We start from the raw sequence: 18,877 nt of genomic DNA, 5'->3' as shown, positions 1-18,877 counted from the left end.
CATGTGCTTTTTGTTTCCGATTCACTGTTTCATTGGTTGTTCGCAAACAAGCATTTTTATAATTTGTTTTCGTTTGCTTGAAGTTACCTGTCGCTCTCCACCCCCCCCCCCCTTTTTTTGTTTCGGCGATCGACTTGAAGCTGGGCTAGATGGCGCGTAGCTTATGAGAGCAAACAATAGAGCAGAAATGACGTGCGCAGAAGCCGAGAATGACACAGGACCCGCGCACACTGTCTTGTGAGCGTCCTGTGTCATTTCGTGCGCCTCTTTTCTGTGCCTATGTTTCTTTGAAAAGCAATGGCAGCAGGTGCCTTTTTTTTCTAAGGTCAAAGCGGCGACGGCAGCCGCTTGTTTTTCGCCGCATGTGGGTGCAGCACGGCGGTGGCATGCTGGCGACCGTGCGAAGTTGATCGTGAAAGTTCGCTCCATGTAGGCCGGGCTTAAGGGCACATCATGAGAGTGCACCCTGCATACACTGCCTGAACGGATCTGTTCAGTCAGGAAACAAACGATTTTGTAAGACCTTTACCCAAAGACTAAAGTTTTGAAAGAAATACACTTAGATGGCACTCAGGACTTAAGGCAAATATTATGAAAGCTCTGGAGGCGATACCATAAAAATGTTCCAAAATTGTTTAAAGAAGTCGATCAGGCACTAGGCATTGATTAATAACTTCTGAAGAGGAGTACTTTGATGGTGGCCACAGCATTATTCAGCAGTAAGGTATACAGAATATTTTCTAGGATAACTTGCAAAACTTTGAGGTTTTCACAGTGCACTCAACAAGTATGCAGCTGCTATCTTTCTGGTGTCCATGGGCGCAATCAGAGCTCTTTCTTCATTTCATGTTCTGTTCAGTTGCTGCAACGTCACAAAGTGGCAGTATGCAAAAATTTTTGAGAACGGGAGGGTTATAGCTGCCAATCGGCAAGCAGTGAACCCCTCCATAGCTGCAGCCGCCATTTGTATCCAATCCAATCCACCAGATGTGCCATGCAAAGCCAGTTTTGTAGCGAGCGGCTGACTGCTCGAACTTCACAACTCTCGCTGCGTTCTGCTTCTAGCAGACGACGTGCTCGTAATCAAAATGATTGACAGGAGCGCGTTGTCATTTTGACGTCACAAAAAACAAGGAACTCCCAAAACATTTGTCGTCCAGGCGGTTCACCGCTTGACGATTGGCTGCTCTTTTCCCCCTGTTGTCACAAATTTTCCTTACTGCCACTTTAAGACGTTGCAGCAAATGAACAGAATGTGAAATGAACAAAGATCTCCTATCACGTCCCATGTTCTTGAAAGGGAGCTTGCCTCTTTAAGGTATCTGCAATCTCCCAGCTTGTGTTCAATTTTTGGTGGCACAAATACAATTATTGCAAGATAACATGCTACTACATGAGCATCACAGCCCACAGCTGTTACCTAACAGCTGTGGTGGTATAATGAATAAGACAAAATAAACTGCGAGTTTAATGCTAGCTTCAATGCAGTTAAAAAAATAACTGGAGTTCCAATGCCAAACGATGGGCAATGAGCAATGTCATAGAGAGGGGCCTTTCCTAAGTAACAAAGATTAGTTAGGTGAGGCTCTGTTGTGTTTAATGTATGAAGAAGTCGACCAATACAATCATGGTTTTTCTTTTCAGCCCTGATGGCAATGCAGACCTCAAGAAAGCAGTGGCTCACCACTGCCCTATTATTATGTGCTTGGTACAATAAAAGACTATAATAAGTAAGAAATAGGACAAAGATTATGATGCCACCCTGTAATCCATGTGAGTAGCACACAAACTGCTTCCCAGAAGCATAGTCGATTCGCGGTGAACATCTAAAGAACCAAGTAGAGCCCATGGTTCTAGATTACAGATAGTTATGTTCACAAAATGAAAAAAAAAATACAGTCATTAATCTGTGTTGACATTAGATGTGACACAAAGAATAATCTCGCAGAAGGCTGCACATGTACTCCGAGGCATAACCAATCTGCGGAATTACACAAATAAATTCTAATGGTAGCTCACTTTTATAACTAACTGCACATATATGCCAATGCAGCTATATACATCACTGCAAAATAAGCCTCATCAGGCAAATTCAGTTGTAAAGTAAACAAAGTTCTAGGCAAATCTACAAGATTGGGGAAATTTTGTGAAATAAAAGCTTGCAAGAAGTTCATCAAGCGGATATTGTAAAAATGTACCACACTGAGGATGACTTCATAGCTGAATAGAAAGCACAAGGCAGCAAATCATCAAATATTAAATGTATTACAAGGACAAGGAAACACACTAACACTGCAAACATGGTGACTAACAGTAATACATATTACACATGATCAGTATCCCGATGTGGTAAAAGGCTCTACTATGTGTTTGCAGAGGCTAGGGTCATTCAATATTCTCAATAACGGAATGCAGCCAAGTTAGCACCAATTAAGTGAAGAAGCGCCAGTGAAGAGACCATTTACAGTACTGCTGTGATGACGAGGAAGGGCAGAGGGATGAGGCTGGTGCAGTCGACAAAGTGAATGCAGCTGCAAGGTGACCCGCCATCAAAGCGGTGAGGCATAACCAATGGACTGACTTTCGTTTATCTTGCTGCTCTCAAACAAAAATAACTCATAATAGTAAAAATCACCACTCGTAATTAAAAAAATGAAATGGGGGCCTGCACTATGCACATAACTAATTGCAGGGGTGAGCTATCGAAAAACAATTTAAATATTGTTTTTTCGACTAAACAGACATATTTTCTTAAATATACGAACAGCAGCAAATCATAAATGAGAGCCAGAATTTGAAACGCTGACATAAGGGACTCGAAATCTTGAGCAGGGTCAAATAACAATAATAGCAGGTTCTATTCAATGAGTCAGATGGTTGGTGAAGTTTCTATCTTTTCTGCATCTAAGAATACACGTCGGCTCAGCTAATTTGGTGCAAGATTGTGCATTTCCATTGTTCATTGAAACAATGCTTGTCATGCACCACACTTAACGAAAGTAGCATTCACTTCACATTTGAAGTAATAAGGAATGATCACAATCGACTAAGTTTTCACAATAAGTGAAACAGGCACAACCGCCACCTCTAGCTGGCACACCTCTCCCCCATTTTCCCAACCACCCAAGTTACCGCATGGCCTCAGAGATATGCAGCACCATCTCGGAGGCTATCGTATTCATGGCCTTACACCACCGTTCTGCACGCTTATAGTTTGGGCATATCGTTGCAATCAGCCGTCTGAAATTAACGTAATATTTTTTTCAATCACGACGCGGAACGTTATGGAAGCCTGCGAACACAGTGGCGCTGATGCAAAAGCCGGCGATGAGGAAGTTGCAAAGTACGACGGCAAATTTATTGATGCTTAAAAACGCAAGCAAAGCAGCACAAGGATTAAGAAGCATTATTTTAAACTTTAATTAAAACGATAACGGAAAAGATAGGAAGACAGCAATGACATAGAACCAAAACGCAACGAGAGAAACGAAACTGGAACTAAAACTCTTGACACGAATGCAGCGCCACCTACTTCCTGCCGTAGCCGTGTTGTTTTCCGGTCGACTCGCAGTCGCTCGCTCACGCACGCGGGGCAGGACTTCCGACGCTTTCAAACGCTTCCAATTTGTTTTGTTGTCGTCAACTGACCGTCAAAAACAAGGGAGCGGAGCCAACGAGGGAAAGCTATTTCTCCACCCGCACACCATGGGCGACGCGGACAGCGGAGAGCTCGGCGTTCCGACGACGCAGAAGCCGTCGAAGAAGCCACCGCGCTCGACGGCGCCCGTTGTGGTGCCCAAGAACGCGTACGACGTGCAGCGGCTGAAGCTCGAGCGACTCATGGAGCACCCTGAGCGTCCCATAATCATCCCGGAGCCCGCAAGGCCGCGGGCGCCGCACGAGGCACCCGAGTTCGTGCGCAACGTGATGGGCTCGAGCGCGGGCGCCGGCTCAGGGCGAGTTTCACGTTTACCGTCACCTGCGTCGCAAGGAATACGCGCGCCAGAAGTACATCGATCAACGCGCCCACGAGGACCAGCTCGACGTGGACTTCCGCGAACGCGTCGAGCGCAACCGCCGCGAAGCCGAGGCGCGAACGGCCAAGAAACGGGCCAAGCGGCAGCGCAGGAAGCAGAAGCTCAAGGAGCGCCGGACCTCGGGCAAGGCATCCGCCGGCAGCGGTGGGCAGGAGGGCGAAGACGACAGTTCCGAAGAAGACGAGGAAGATGATGATGCAACGAAAAGGTCAGAGGCAGCATTAGGCGAGCCGTGTTTTCAGGCAACAACAACAGACGCAACGCTCTCAACTGCTGAGCCGACGGAAAGCTCAGTTTGCGACCACGACGAAGTGACTCGGACGACGGGCAAAGAGTCTGCTGGCAGCGGTGAGCAAGCCGGCAAAAACGACAGTTCCTCTGACGAGGAGGAGGAAAGTGCCCAGACGTTGAAGGCGGCCACAACGACACTTCCAACTGCAGAGCCTACGGAAAACGCCGCAGCAGCAGCGGATGACCCCGGGCGCGAAGGCAGCGACGAGGCGACACCCGACAAAGACGAGTGCGCAGCGACAATTGCACCTGCTCCCGGCGATGCCGACCAAAAGGTGGACTAAGTGCCAGCATTAAATCTGCACTCGGGCAGCAACTGGCTCTTCGTCGAACCAGGTCACCCAGCAGAGACCTAAAATAAGAGTCATCCCAAAGCCAAGGCTTCGGGTCCACTCCGGATAAAGAACTTGTGACATACAACGGTGACTGCATCAGAGTTCTTCCAAAAAGTTGGTCTTCAGTGCCACACACTCTCTCGTGTAACGTTTTGCAAGTGTGAGTGGTGTCTTTTTTTTTTTTTAAGTTGTGTGCATAACGAACACATGTCCCACGAAATGCATTGTTTTGCTATAAAGTTGAAGTAGCTGTTGCAACCAAGCGACTCTCTTCTGCTGTTCACCCACACAATGCTCTAACATTTGGCACGCACTAGGCAAGCTTCAAAAGCTTTAACTTGGTGCCACTGCCAATGGCTGGTGCATTTAGCAGAGCCTGTACACGTGGTAATAGGAGTGCTTGTGTGATAGCTGTTGTATCCAACACTTGCATGTAAGGCAAGTCTGCGGGAATGCATGAAATTAGACGCAACACGTATACTAGTGGTACGACGTCTTGCACTATACTATGCATCACTGTACCGTGTACAAGTTAAGTTACAGGCACACTTTTCTATGCAACATCCATAGCTCTCACTAAGCTATTGTCTTGGCAGGACAGGGAACATTATTAAATTAAAACCTATGCAAGGAGCATAGGTCGGCACACTCACGAGTTCACCGGCTCATGCATGCTCTACACTCATTTCACAGGCATGAGATATAGCATAAGTGAGTGGACATGGGTATGAATGTGAGCCGGTGCCAGTAAGTGTGAATGGAAGTGATTATGAAAGCGAGCGACTGTTGGAGAGTCTGAGTGGGCGCCAGCAGGAACACGAGCGAGTGCCAACCTGAGTGAGTCATTATCCACTTATTCTGCCAACCTGTGGCAAAGAGCTTGCCATGGCTGTCTTTTAAAGGGCAAGTGAAGAGCGAAGTAATTTGAGCTGTATTATTAAACTATGTGTCTACAATGCCAAGAAAACCTCGCTTACTATGAGAGGATGTTTGGCAAGCCAGAAGAAATAAATGGGAAAACAAAAGGCGGGTGGCAACGTCTGCTCAGGCAATTTGCACTCTTGGGATACTTCATGAACTTTCTGGTATCTATGTTAGTGTTCCAACCACTTCCCCACCCACTCGGCTCACTGGGTAGTCTATAGAGCACAAGTGGGTTCAAAACCAACTCTCAGACCAACTTGGGTCACTGAGTATTCACCGCTCTTCAATGAAGCTCTTTGATGCCAAATTAGGCCACTAAAGGGACACTAAGAGCAAATGTTAAGTCAAGCTAAAGTGATAGATTAGCGCTGGAGGATGTCTAAGGCATCAATATGATCGTGAACAGAGCCTTAGTAATCGAGAAATTGAGGTAAATGCAGGACATGATTAGAGACTTCCCCGGGACATTCAAGTACTTTCCCGATGACGAAGGCACTCCTCATTTAAATTCTGTCACTGGTACTCAACTACTCGTTATAAGAACATCAATGTACTATCGTGAGCAATATGAGCTCGAACACGGGAGCGCGTGGAAAATAGCCTCGAAACCTAGATAGCGTCATACGTGGATGGCGCTGCCGAAACCGGATGGGAAAGGAGGGGGGCTCTTCCACTAACTGTTGGCACCCCCGCTTCGCTAGCGTACAAAAAAAAAAAAAAAAAAAATGATAAAAGAGGCGTATCCGAACGCTCAGCCAACACCGCCTAGATTTAATACAAGCATGACCTGTGCATTATGGCAGTCTGCGTCACAGCCGATATCTCAGCAGCTGCATAGCCTGATGGGTCATTTGATGTAGCTGAGCGCGTTGATGTGAATTGATATCACCGCTAGCGGCCAGTGACATGCTACAAGCTATCGTTTTGCAGCAATGATATCGAGGCGGGAGTGTGAACAGCCAGCGGAAGCGCGGCGCCCTTTCCAATTTGTTTCCAAAAGCGTACTATAAGACGACAGAAAATGCTCCTTGTTCAGTTCTATTTTATTTTTAGAAAAAAGAAGTCGTTGACATTACCCGTGGCAACGACGCGGGCGGTTGAAAGGTTGTTTTTGCTTGACTCTGCGCTGCCTGCGCTTTTACGTTTCAGTAGTTTCGTTATCGCGTAGTGTGCTGCACTACTGTTGCTGGCTCGTGAAACTCACACAAACTGCAAGTAGCATAGAATTCCAGTTCCATGTGATGTCGCAGATGCTCAAATGATCAATGCCACTTGACCAAAAGCAGCTGCAGCGGTGAATCCACTCCTCTGTCTTGGTTCGGTTTCTCCATGGCAGCGCATTTGCGTTTTGTGAAAAAAAATGTACCGCCGTCTGTTGGATACCGTTTTACTCACCGACGGCAGCAAAGGGCAGTCATGATGTATGCAATGTTACCACTCCCCGCTCAGGGGTGGGAGAATTTAATTGCGCTAAAGGTATGTGAACCATAAGATGCAATTTTCTCATAAACTAAGTCTTTTCTTGACACAAAATAAGCGCTGTGAGGTTTCTGGAATAGTATTGTAGCAGTCCATGTCGACTTAGTATTTGCCTTTAGTGTCCCTTTATAGTGACACGTCATCTGGGCAGCTGCGCACTCCTCGCTTCCTGGTAACGAGGCAGCTCACACAGTAGCTTGAGGACTTACTTGCTGAGCAAGTGAGCCAGCCCAGCCAGGGTCCAGACGAGATCGCATAATCAGAAGAAATTATCAATCACTATCGGCTGGGACGGGCCCGGTATCCCCCGGCTCCCCTAGAATTAACTAAGACACAGGCAATGGCATGGAGACTCCCTTAGACCAACATGTATCCGAACCCAATGTCCTGCAGCCTGTGTTATCCCAGAAATTACACACGATTATTTAAATTGGGCAACAATAGAGCGGACCTATATGCACAGATTGGATGTCAATGTGCACAATGGCATCGTACGCAGGCTAGGCAGGACTGCAGCAGTTGCTGCCCAAAGCAAGCCACGTATAGTTATGATACCTGAAGAGCAACGTGAATACAATGAGCGCGAAAGGAACAGCAATGCCAGTATGGACGAATGCGTCATGTTCAGGCTTGGCAGGACCCAGTTCATGGCTGCAGTCACATTAGTCTATCGGATCAGGTGATACCACAGCTTCACTGGCCAACTACCTTCACAGCGTGGATTGGAGTCCGCTTTCTTCAGTGTTGGGAGGCCATAGTATCAGTACTGTGGTATTGTTCTCCGCTGCCAGATGCACATTATAGGCTAGGTGACTATTTGTCACCACCCCGTTTCAAAGGGTATGCTAATAAATCATCATCATGATCCTCATCGTGACGAGATTTCTTCATTATTGTTCCCCCAGTGGCACTCTTTAGTCATTGTGCCTACGGCAACCTGGCCAATGGCCGTCATGTTTGTAGAATGGCGTGCGAGTGACTGATGCATGGCATGCAATTGTTCCTACATTTATTCCAGCAGGCAAAGTGACAAGTGGCGACAGTGCTTCTAGCCTGGCTGAGAGCGAGAGTGCGTTCTTAATGCCCACGGCTTCCCAATCGGAGCTACCGAAGGTTCGTAGTAGTGACTGTGATGTGTGAATGAAAATGACTCTATTAGGGATGGAAGTGGTCAAGGAATATTTGGAGCAGCAAATTTGGCACTTTAGAGAGGGTTTGGAGCACGAATTCTCCTGTTTCGGAGCAGTAAATACGCGTCTTGGAGCAGCTTGCTCAAGGTCAATATGTGTGAAACACAGACAGATGAAGAAAAGGTGTTCCTTATTTGACTTTGCAGAACACTATTACGTCGCGGCAAATCGGTTCTGCGAAAGGCCGCGAGGTGAGCAAAATTCATGACGGATAAAATTTCTTATCCACCCGACTGTAGCATGAAGCTACAGAAACAACCAGATGTGCCAACAAAATGTGGCAAAGAAAAAAATGTAACCAAAGGCTTTCTGTGAACAGCGCCTGCTATACATTGATAGGCTTTTGGTAATTCTAGCCAGTTTAGTTTTTCATTGTGAACAAGCTAAGTTTAATGAGCTAACATTTATTACCTTACTATTCAATGACGTGCCAGTGCAAAGGTTGTGGAATACGTCGAGAAATGACCGATAACAGTGTATATGGCAATCTATGTCTTGTGTGGTCTTCTTTTCTCACAAAAACAAACAGCAAAAAAACAAGAAAATGCATGCGAAACTAATTTTGCACGATAAACGCCTTGCAGGTCAGTGACGAACCCTCCGTAGCGCAGATATTTTATCTGTGTGCTCGAGGGGCGCAGGGAAGTGAAGGTTGGCGGATGCAGTGCAAGAGTGAACAAGACTCGACATCAAACTTAGGCCTGGTCAACGCGCTAGCTACACGCATACATGCTTACTGTTCCACTCCGCAGACCTTTGTTTCTGTGAAGCTTCACTTACCGAGAGAACAATATACATCAGGCCACAGTCGGTGTATTTAAATGCATAATGACGTTCCCCTTCGCCGGCCTCTTCAATGGCGCTCTGTGGCTTTGTCACATCTCTGCAGGGCGCGGTCGCCTGAAACTTGTTCAATAAAGCAATATGATTCCTATAAAGTCACAACCAGCATATGTATTTTTCCACATAAACTGCTGATGGGCTAGCCATAGGTCGTGATGTGCGTGAAGTGTACTGCCAGTCATCACCTGTGCATTCTTGCAGTGCAGTGAGAATGCATGGATTTATTTTTTGACAAGTTGGCAAAAGTAGCGCTACTGGCCTCACAGTCTAACTTGCAGAGTTTGTTATGAACTCCTTTCAATGCTAGAGCAAATAACTCGAACAAAATGAGTTTGGCAACGTTACTGTGATGATTTACACCGCGACTGGATCTGTTGCTCGGATCACCATGGCACGCGCACTTCCACGCAGCCCGGCCTGGTTGCACGCCGAAATAGAGTAATGTAAACAAGAGAGGAAAATCTGCCCTGACAAGGTGATGGATCAAGCACAACTTCCAGCATCACTTAGCTTCACAAAGAGTGACGTCAGGGCCTCTCCTTAGTTTTTCCTTCCTCCATGTGTGGGCTTGTTCACGGTTCTGCCATAGGCACCATAATGAAAAATGGGAACCGACGGTCTGTGCACAGGACGATGGTTTATTAAAAATTTCGGATTCGATCTGTGCAAGTTGCGTTGTGAACATTGTAGCCACGAATGCAATTTCGGGGGTTTGCATTTTCGTTCAAACTTTTCATTACGACCACCATTTCGCCGCTAAGGTTGTCTAAATACCAAACTTTAGATCCTTGGCTTGCTTTCTGCTGCGCCAAAAACCTGAGTTTGGATGGTGTGGCCATGCAGAAAATAGTATAGCTTGAGTGCAAATTTCCGTGACGATTGCGGATGCGATTGGGTATTTGTGACCAAGAAGTGTCATGAAAGCAAGCAGATTGTTTGTCAGCGTGCCGCACTATCACTCCGGTAACCGAACGTGGTGCACATGCAATATAGATTTAGAACGTCACGTACACAGCATTCGCCCAGTAATCAACGCAGCTGTACCAATAGTGCGCGAAAGCGAGTGCTAAAATGTGTAACCAAACTGGTGAGCTACACGCTAAGCAAACTGCCCGATCTTATTCATTTAGCGCAGCTTTCCTTCCTGACTGCCTGTTGGAATGAGCGCCAATTCAAACTGTCTTTAGCTGGTACGCATATAAGCAAACGCGTAACACTTATATAAAACATTTTTCATTTTCTTGCGGCCTACTTACAATTATGCCACCAAACACATCCACACTCCAAGCACACCGACATTGAAACGTATAGCTTAGGTCTGGATTCCAGCGTTTGGCGCTAGCCAACGCATGTCTATAATATACTAGACGCTTCTAGAACACTGTAGCATGTCTATAGCTGTGTGGTTGCCACTGAACACAGACATGCTGCTAAATTTCGCGACTTCATTTGAAATTAGTGTTTTGGCGCAGCTCGACGGTTTGGCGCAGCAGCATCCCTCCACTATATGACTATATGTGCATAATGATAAACATGAAAAGTGGTGGGGATTTCAAGAAAATTAAGGAAAGGGCAGGCAGTCTTTTGAGTGAAACTGCAGGCTTCATGCTGTGCATATAGGAACACCTGGTTCAGTTGGTTACCAGTAGGTATGTTTATTTACCACGTTCAAAAAGTGTTGTGCAGTCCTTTTAAGCACTTTCTCACTGTGCCATAAGAAATAGATAGATTTCATCAATAGCTTTTCCATGCGTTGTCAAATGCCAGAGAGGAGGAAAATTTATTTTAGAAAAGGCAGTGAAGTCACATGAGTTAGTATGCTGACCTGCTACTCTGAATGAGTTTGCTATATCTGTACTAGAAACGCCACTCAACGTGTAGCTTGAACACTGCAGTTTTCATTGCATTCGCAAACCACTGGTACCTTATGATGGAGTCTCAAGTAATAAAATGTTGCAGATCCCACACACTGTTGGAATCGACGTAAGTGAAGGTTTCTGCACTGTTTGTGTTCAGTGATGATATTTGGCTGTGATGTTGACGGTATACGACAGTCGTGAGGTGATGTTCAATTTTAGCTTGCATGCACCACTCGCGTTTGTCTACGTAGTATACAGAACGCACAGTGAGATGTGTTTGCCCGAGGCGTTATTGTGCACCACTACTCGTAGCCTGCGAGAACGTTAGCACTGACATTCCCTCACACAGCGCATCGAATCGTGGCTGAAGTGCTCATTTGCTGGACGGGTACTTGTGTATTGTCATCTTCACGCTGCGGTGCTTGAATGTGGTTTCGCATCTGCAGTGCTCTGCATGCACAAACTTGCGCGGTGTTTATTTTTCTGAAATAGTAGAAACGTGCGATACTCTATCTTGAATTGAAATTTGTACAGTTTGTCGGCAAGAGTTGACACGTCTACTGCTAGTTCTTTCTTTATTGAAGAGACCCTAAAACGAACCTTGCTTTCTGATGGTGCCTCTCCTTTTTCCGGCAATCATCCCAAGTATGCAAGCTGCCACGAGTGAAGAGTGGCAAGGTTGTGATGCACCTGTTTCGCCATGGCATTGAGTTTACGCACTCTCGGTGTTCCCTTTCTACCATTCTATCTCCCCTCTGGGAGGCTGTTGTGTGTGAGTACAAAGTGTTACGGGCCGACGTTTGGTAAACCTTCAACAGCGTCTGCTTGATAGCTTTCTTATACCCTCCACCATCCGGGCACTCTTCTCCTCTCCTGCCCCCACTGCAGGACAGAGCAAACCAGATGAAGTAGTGAGGGTGGGTGACCGTAGTGAAGGTTGGTGGTCGTAGCGGGCTGAACATCCTCAACGGGGGCGAGATGGTCGCAAGGCGGCACGGCAGGTTTCGAAGATAACTCAGACCCACGCGACGGACACGTTTGTTCATGTTGATGAGCGAGATTGTAAGGCACGTCGTTTCCCATGCGTTTGCATGTGGTCCGGGCATGGCCGCTCAAAGTTAATCGTAACAAAAGGTAAGCGCGGCAGCCTCTACGATGCTTTTGCGGAGGGCTCTTGCCTAATTACAGCCATCTAGAAGGCACCGTGTCGACGTCCATGAAGTTCTCTTTAGAAAGGTCTCATACACCCCTCTCCCGTGCCCCTGCCATGTACATTATACACATTCTCAACAACTTTTGGATGCGGTGCGCAAGATAGCAACAGATGAAAAGTCAAAGGAACAGGAAAAGAAGGCTTCAACAGCAGCTGTTGTCATAAATAAGCCTATATAATAAGTTGAACAAATTAAGAAGGGCACTATGGCCGATTCCTCGCAACCTTTCAAAGAGTGAGAGCACCGGCTAAAGGCCAACTGCAATGGAACCTAACCTGGTAACATATGAGTAATACGTGCTTCTGAAACAGCGTTGGCAAAGCTACAGGGCTGATAATTGTCCAATTTTTCAAGCGAAGCTTATATTGCATTACAGATTTCGGTGGCGGCGCAGTCACGCAAGAAAACAGAGTCGCTCACAGAGCGCGAGTCATTAGGAAAGATTCCAGCTGCGTAGGTGCGCGCTCACATGATGCGTTCAACCAATCAAAGCCGTTTCGCTTCCGCCGGGGAGGGAAAGAGTAGGAAAGGAGGTTGCGCGCGCTGCGCCGGCTTCGTTTCCATTCAGTGAAGTCTCGGAAAACGGATGCGGCAGCCGTGCATTGTGAGTACCCCTGAAGAACAGGCAGCTTTCAGCGAGCGCCGGCGAGAGCTTGCCCGTGAAAGGGCCCATCGTCGGCACGCTGATCCTACCGTTCAAGCCGCCCAAGCCGAGGCTATCCGACAGTGACGAGAAGACTTTGGTTTGACTTTATCTCGAGGCAAACTCCACAGACACGTGCAAACCTAACATCAACCAGAAATTTCCACAACATCAACCAGAAGTACGAAGACCGACCCACACACCTATAAAACATCTGCCTGGCAGACTTCGTCGCTCAATACCACTACGACGGAAGGGGGAGCCAGTACGTGGAAAGGACAAAGGAAAGCGTCATACGCTTTCGTCATTACTCCACCGACACACCTCTCGATTATAAAATAGAGCAGGTCCTCCTTTACGTACCATTACGTAGAGAAGTCGACCTTCCCGACCGGAACGCATTCGAGATACTTTATGAAGAACATCTTCAAGAAATTGTAGCTAAACTGCGGTTACCTGTGGGTTACTTAATCCTGACCAACGGGTCAGGTGCACCCAAGACAAGCTTCGCTTACCCCCGTTTTCTGGTAGGGAAAGGGTTGGTAAATTTTTTATTGGCAGCTTTTAAGTAGCACCTAAGCAGACAACGCGTGCACCTGGTGGTTAGCGGATATGACGGTAAGTCCCATCGTGACAACTCTTGAGATTTTTTCAGTGCACCGGTCATGCCGAGGAGCCGCGTGTTTAGAGTCATGCGTCACTTCTCGGGCGGCATTTTCTTAGTTTCAGTACCAATGCCCACTTTTGCAAGTATTTCGTGACGACTCTACTCATATTCTAAATGCAAAATTTTGCAGAGGCTGTTCCATATCTATGCTATCTGAAACTAGGCTTCTTACGTGACCCAAAGCTTTGTCGCAGTTGGCCTCTTGGAAGAATGTGTCATGCCGCGCAATTTTTCAGCAGTAAAGAATAGTAATAAAAGATTAAGTTAGAAGAAACTAAGAGGTGTCCAGTTATGAGCAAAAAGTGCTACATAATGGGAAATTAAAGTAGTCAGTTTTAATAAACATCGTCAAAATTTGAAAAGAGAGAAAGAATAAAAATTGTTGTATAAACTAAACAATAAATTTCAGTGAAGCATGATAATAACTAAGAAAAGAAGAGATTAGCAAGAAATGAGTTACAAGAAAAAAACATTAAGATGACAGCTCTGTTCTGACGTATTATCCAACCAAATCGCATTATCGGGAAAAGAAAAAAAAACATATTAACCCGAAAAATGTATTATGCAGAATCATATCAACGAGATTCCACTGTATCAAGCAGCAGTTTGCAACCCAATCCGGCAGCTGCCAGCTAGGCCCCTGTCTGGAAATAAGCTTGCTCATTCTTCAGCCTTTGGCTTAATACAAGAAGGCCTCTCAGCAGGTCCGACCCTACTAAACAAACAAGCATAGCATATACATGATGTGCTGATGATCGTGTCTTCAAAGTATTGCAGCACTACGCACAGCAATAACAGCTGAAATTTTAAACTAGATGCCATGCGCCTTCCCTCTAATGGAAGCTCTCAGCCGTGACTCTCAGCCAGAGAGTCACGGTCATATGCACAAATGCCTCCTTGCAGTATAGTACCAGGAAAGTCACTTTCTTCTATCTCCTCCAATAATGAACGGACATGAAAAATTATTTTGGTAAAATGGTCCTCAGATGGTGTTTTATAGCTTCCAGTGTATAACAAAATTTGCAATGGGGCCTGATGAGGAGAGGTATCACTTGATTGCTTATACAGTAGACTTCCATTATTGCGACTGCATTTAATTCAATTTTTTGGTTAATTCAATATCGACCGTTGCCCATATATCTTATTGACCAAAATATTTGTTAATTTGATCGTGAAATTGGCCTTTGCCGGATAACTCGAACTTGGGTGGTCAACATGCACGTGCCTGACTCCTATACAATAGCAGCAATGTCCGCCTAGACGGCGCTCAGGCTACAATGAATACATTGGACACATACCTACCATCGTAAACAGCTATCTTTTACATGCCAAAGGAAGATTTGAAAGCAAAAATGGTAGCTCACAATGAGCTAATTACAGTCCTTACCCCATTCTAAAGCATGCATTTTGATGCAAATGCATCAAATGGCTCATTGAGTGAAAAAGCCGGCGTCTGTAGTCAGCAGCAGCGAAACAGCACCTACAGTCCCAGTGGCTGCAATGCCATGCCATGAGCGTGCCTCAACAAATTCTCACTGGCTGCGACACCACGTCACGAACGCGCCTCGACGGAGCAGAGTGGGCGAAAGAAAACACCTTCTGCTGCGTTAGCGTGCCAGGTGTTGTGTGAGGGGAGAGGGAACTGCCGCGACGCCACGTCACCCTCGCTCTCGCAAGCTGGCGCACGGAGCGCGAGCCAGCACCGCTGACTGCTGCTGCTTGAAGGGCCGCTCGAGGGAGCACTCAGCGGCGTTCAATTGGACATTAATGATTTCACATTCACAGCAAGAAGTGCATAGGTGCCCTCTGTTTTTTTTTGTTCCAAGACAATTCTTCCGAAAGCGCCTGCACAGTGCAATCTGATACAAAACCAAGACCGGTATAACGTAAAACTGTTCCAATCTGTTTTTATTCGAAATCCGCCATCAGCCTACCTTGGTAGGCCAAACTGCGTGGCCTCCACCCATATCAGCTGGGCCTGAGCCATTCTGACCTATCACAGAGGGTTAATGCCGGATTTGGAATAAAAACAGATTGGAATAGTTCTACGCTATACTGGCACAAAAACAAAACTGTTTTCGCTGCAGCCTACCGCCAGAGCCAGCCTAGACAATGTAATTGCCATCGCAATCACAAGATGGCGACCGTGGATGGTGATAGAATACCTCCTCACCTAGCATGACAATGACGATGCGCCGCTTTTAGTCTGGTTATGAAAGCAAATTCAAATGATAAGTTATTTTACATATTAAGCAGAGTAACAAGTCACATAAAAAGTTCTTGGCATTCCAGAGAATTGCATGCAGTACAGTTTTCTACTAAAATTACCTGACACTGTGATCATTCACCTATCTGGAAATGATGGCTAGTGCATGGATTTGTCTGGTCTTTGCACTTGCGGCTTCAGACGTCCTGGTGGCTTTATTTACTATATCAATCAATCAATCAATCAAAAGATTTTATTTCCAACATAATACAGTATAGACCACTTATAACGTAACCGCTTATAGTGCAGGACCGGATATAGTGCGGTCTTTTCAGACTCCCGTTAATTTTGCCATAGCACTTCGTGTATACACGTATTGCTCATAGTGCAGTTGCAGGAAACGAAATACCGGTTACAGTTCGGCTGCCTGGGAGTAAGGAAGTCAGCGAAGACAGCGAACTCTCCCCTCAAACGGGCGCCCCAAGGAGTGCTCGAGGAAGAAAGAGAGACGAAGTGGAGGAGAAGGGCACGCGGTGCGAACGAACAGCCAGTGAGGCTGAAACCGGAATCTTGAGTGCGAGTAGTGAAATATCACGGCAAGTATAGCGAGCGAGGGCCATGAAACTGCAAACGCCGGCACAGCACGGTGAAGGGCGCACGCAGAGACCTTGGAATGTGAGGGAGGAGGGCGGCAGGGAAGCGGATTTCGCCTCTGCAACTCCGCCGCTTCGGTGGCTCCCCTCGCCCTCCCTCATAGCTCCCTCACTGTCAACGTGCGCGCCTGCCGCCGTGCAGGTGCTACCGCTCCAGCCGGCCCGGCGTCAGCTCCCCGAAGTTTCATTTTCTACCGTAGCATTTGCCGGCATGGGCAGTTTCGTTGGCCAGCCTGGGACAGCGCCGCTGCTTCCCTCTGCGCCGTAGCCGCAGCGTGCAAGGTCAACACGTGACTAGAAAGTAGAGGAAGCATAAAGGAGAAAGAAGGGTTCACTGCCATCTTATACGCGTGGCTACGGTAGCATGGCTGAGACGTCGGCACGTACACGCATGTTCCGGCGCAATGCAGAATCGGCGACCTTGCCATTTGAGAGAGGGTGAAATTTCCGCCGCATTTTTTTTCTTTTTTTTTTTGTTTTGTTCGCGCGCGACATTGAGGGGTCTCTCCTAAGCTTTTACTCTATGGCGGTGCCGGAGCAATGCCGGTCGGAGGCTTTTGGTTCGAATTAACGAGATTCGACTGTAAATTGAATGCAAACGTTCAAGCTGCATTCCTCAACTGTCGCATACGCGTGGCGGCTCGGTGCACATGTTTTGCATATGTGCGGGCCTTGAAAATTATTGCTTTGGTTATAGTGCGGATATTCGCGAGTCCGGCGACTTAAGTCATAAGCGGTCTACATTGTAGTTGGGGTTCACGACCGAAAAGCGACCAAATGCAGCTTGAAATGCAGCTTGAAGGGGGCCCGTACGCAAGGCAGCATACACAAAAATTTATTTGTATGCTTTTATTAGCCCAAATTTCAAAGCAATCCTACTTTTCTAAACAGAGATGGCAATAAGGCTCTGCACACATGCATAATCGCTACAAATTGTGGCGTTTATAATGCAACACTTTGTTGAACAGTTTGCAAAATCACAAAGCTGTTTTGAGGCCAGAAATACGAAGTTTAGGCAAATCCGTGTGCTGGTGCCATCATTCCCACGCTAGCTGAGCTGCCATGCTTGCAGCCCCTATGGACACAGGCGCCAAAGTTCCCTTAAGTAATTTTGTAGAACACTTTGTTGCATGCGTAATAGAATGAATTAGCAAAGTGATTAGTCGCGTGGGCTACCAACCTGTTTGCGATTGATGCAGAACTGTTTGATAAATGCCGAATATCAAACACACTATGGAATGTGTGGAGGATGACATGTGATTCTTCACAGACAGCAATAAAGTGCTGTTTGGGAGTGACGATGATAGAACACAAAGTAAATAAATTTACTATCTGTGAAGGTTAAGTTCCCTGGTTATGCCTTTTCTTTATTGCCAGAATCAAAGGCATGCTACGTTTTTCTTGCTAAAAAAAAGGTGCACGTGTGATGTGTTTTGTTGTCACTGATCTCGGGGGCGTGCGGGTGTTATGAGAGATGGAGAGGGAAGAGGCATGGCAACACAGCAAACAGATTTTATTTACACGCGAACTCAAAACAAAAAGCCTCAAACCGAAAATCAAGCTACACACTGAACTAAAAGACAATGAATAAATAAATGCCAACAAATGTACAACCTAATGAACACACTAAAATACACACTAAACATGTCCTTAACTACGCCTACACTAATTCTGGGCGTTTCCCACGCGAACGCCTGGCAACTCTGGTCTACTGCGAGAATGTATCGTCCTTACTCAGTTCGCCCTCGTCGCTCGTATTCTCCCGTCGAGAATCTCGTTGGGCCTTTCTTGAAGTCGTTGCTTTTCGCCGACTGTCGCATAGTCGTGGCTGCCTTGCAGTAGGTACGTTCACCCGCTCATCTTCGGAGCCTGTTTGACCCGGTCGCTGTTGCTGACGTGGCCTGGGAGAGGTGACGGGTTAGGCCTAGCGACGTCCTCGGCCGCTGCTTCCGTCTCGCTCCTTTCCCGAGTGCCGACGTGGCGTTCCGGGGATCATCGAGCGTGCCGGTCTGCCTTGGAAGAGGGGTCCTTTCTGGGGTGCCCGGTCCTGCCGTGAGAGGCTGCAGCCGGTCCAGGAGCCTCACTCGAACTTTCCGAGGTCGACGGCCACACCATGGACGGCCAACGTCACGGACTCGGCCAGACCCCCAAGTCTCCCGTCGCCAGAGCGGTGCTGGCGATGCGACCTTCCTGGCCCGGAGCCACGTCGATAATGCTCAGACAATGCCGTTTCTCCTTCGATCACGCCTCGGGTCACGCGCCTCGCGCGCTCGCGCCGTTCAGAACGCTCCGCTCACATCGTCCTTGTCTTCTTTTATGGCGCCGCCGGCGTCTTACTCATGACATGGCTCCCCTTTTTAAGAGTTTTTTCTGAAAAAACTGCCTCCTCTTGACCTTCTTTTTGGCGGCGAACTTGACTTTCGTTGTGGCTTGAGTGCTCTTCTGTGCGTCGTCTTCGCTTGCCACTCATCACCACACTTCGCTGCACTGTCGCGCACGTTTCACCATTTGTTCTGTTTACACAACACTGCACTCA

General features: G+C 47.0%; 2 protein-coding genes across 2 annotated transcripts in view; one reads left to right on the top strand and one right to left on the bottom strand.

The window, feature by feature from the left end:
• LOC119466123 (eukaryotic translation initiation factor 4E type 3) overlaps positions 1-18,877 on the bottom strand; it is a 52,899-nt gene that overhangs the window by 4,516 nt on the left and 29,506 nt on the right. The window lies entirely within an intron of this gene.
• Positions 3,547-4,926, top strand: LOC119466122 (PRKR-interacting protein 1 homolog). The gene is given in 2 exon segments (XM_037726610.2): positions 3,547-3,954; positions 3,956-4,926. Coding segments are annotated over 2 exon segments (906 nt in total). The 5' UTR covers positions 3,547-3,705; the 3' UTR covers positions 4,613-4,926.

Source organism: Dermacentor silvarum, chromosome 10 (genome assembly GCF_013339745.2).
Source record: "Dermacentor silvarum isolate Dsil-2018 chromosome 10, BIME_Dsil_1.4, whole genome shotgun sequence".
In the NCBI taxonomy this organism is placed as follows: domain Eukaryota; kingdom Metazoa; phylum Arthropoda; class Arachnida; order Ixodida; family Ixodidae; genus Dermacentor; species Dermacentor silvarum.
The sequence above is the reverse complement of the archived record's forward strand: the minus strand, read 5'-3'. Positions and strand labels throughout refer to the sequence as shown.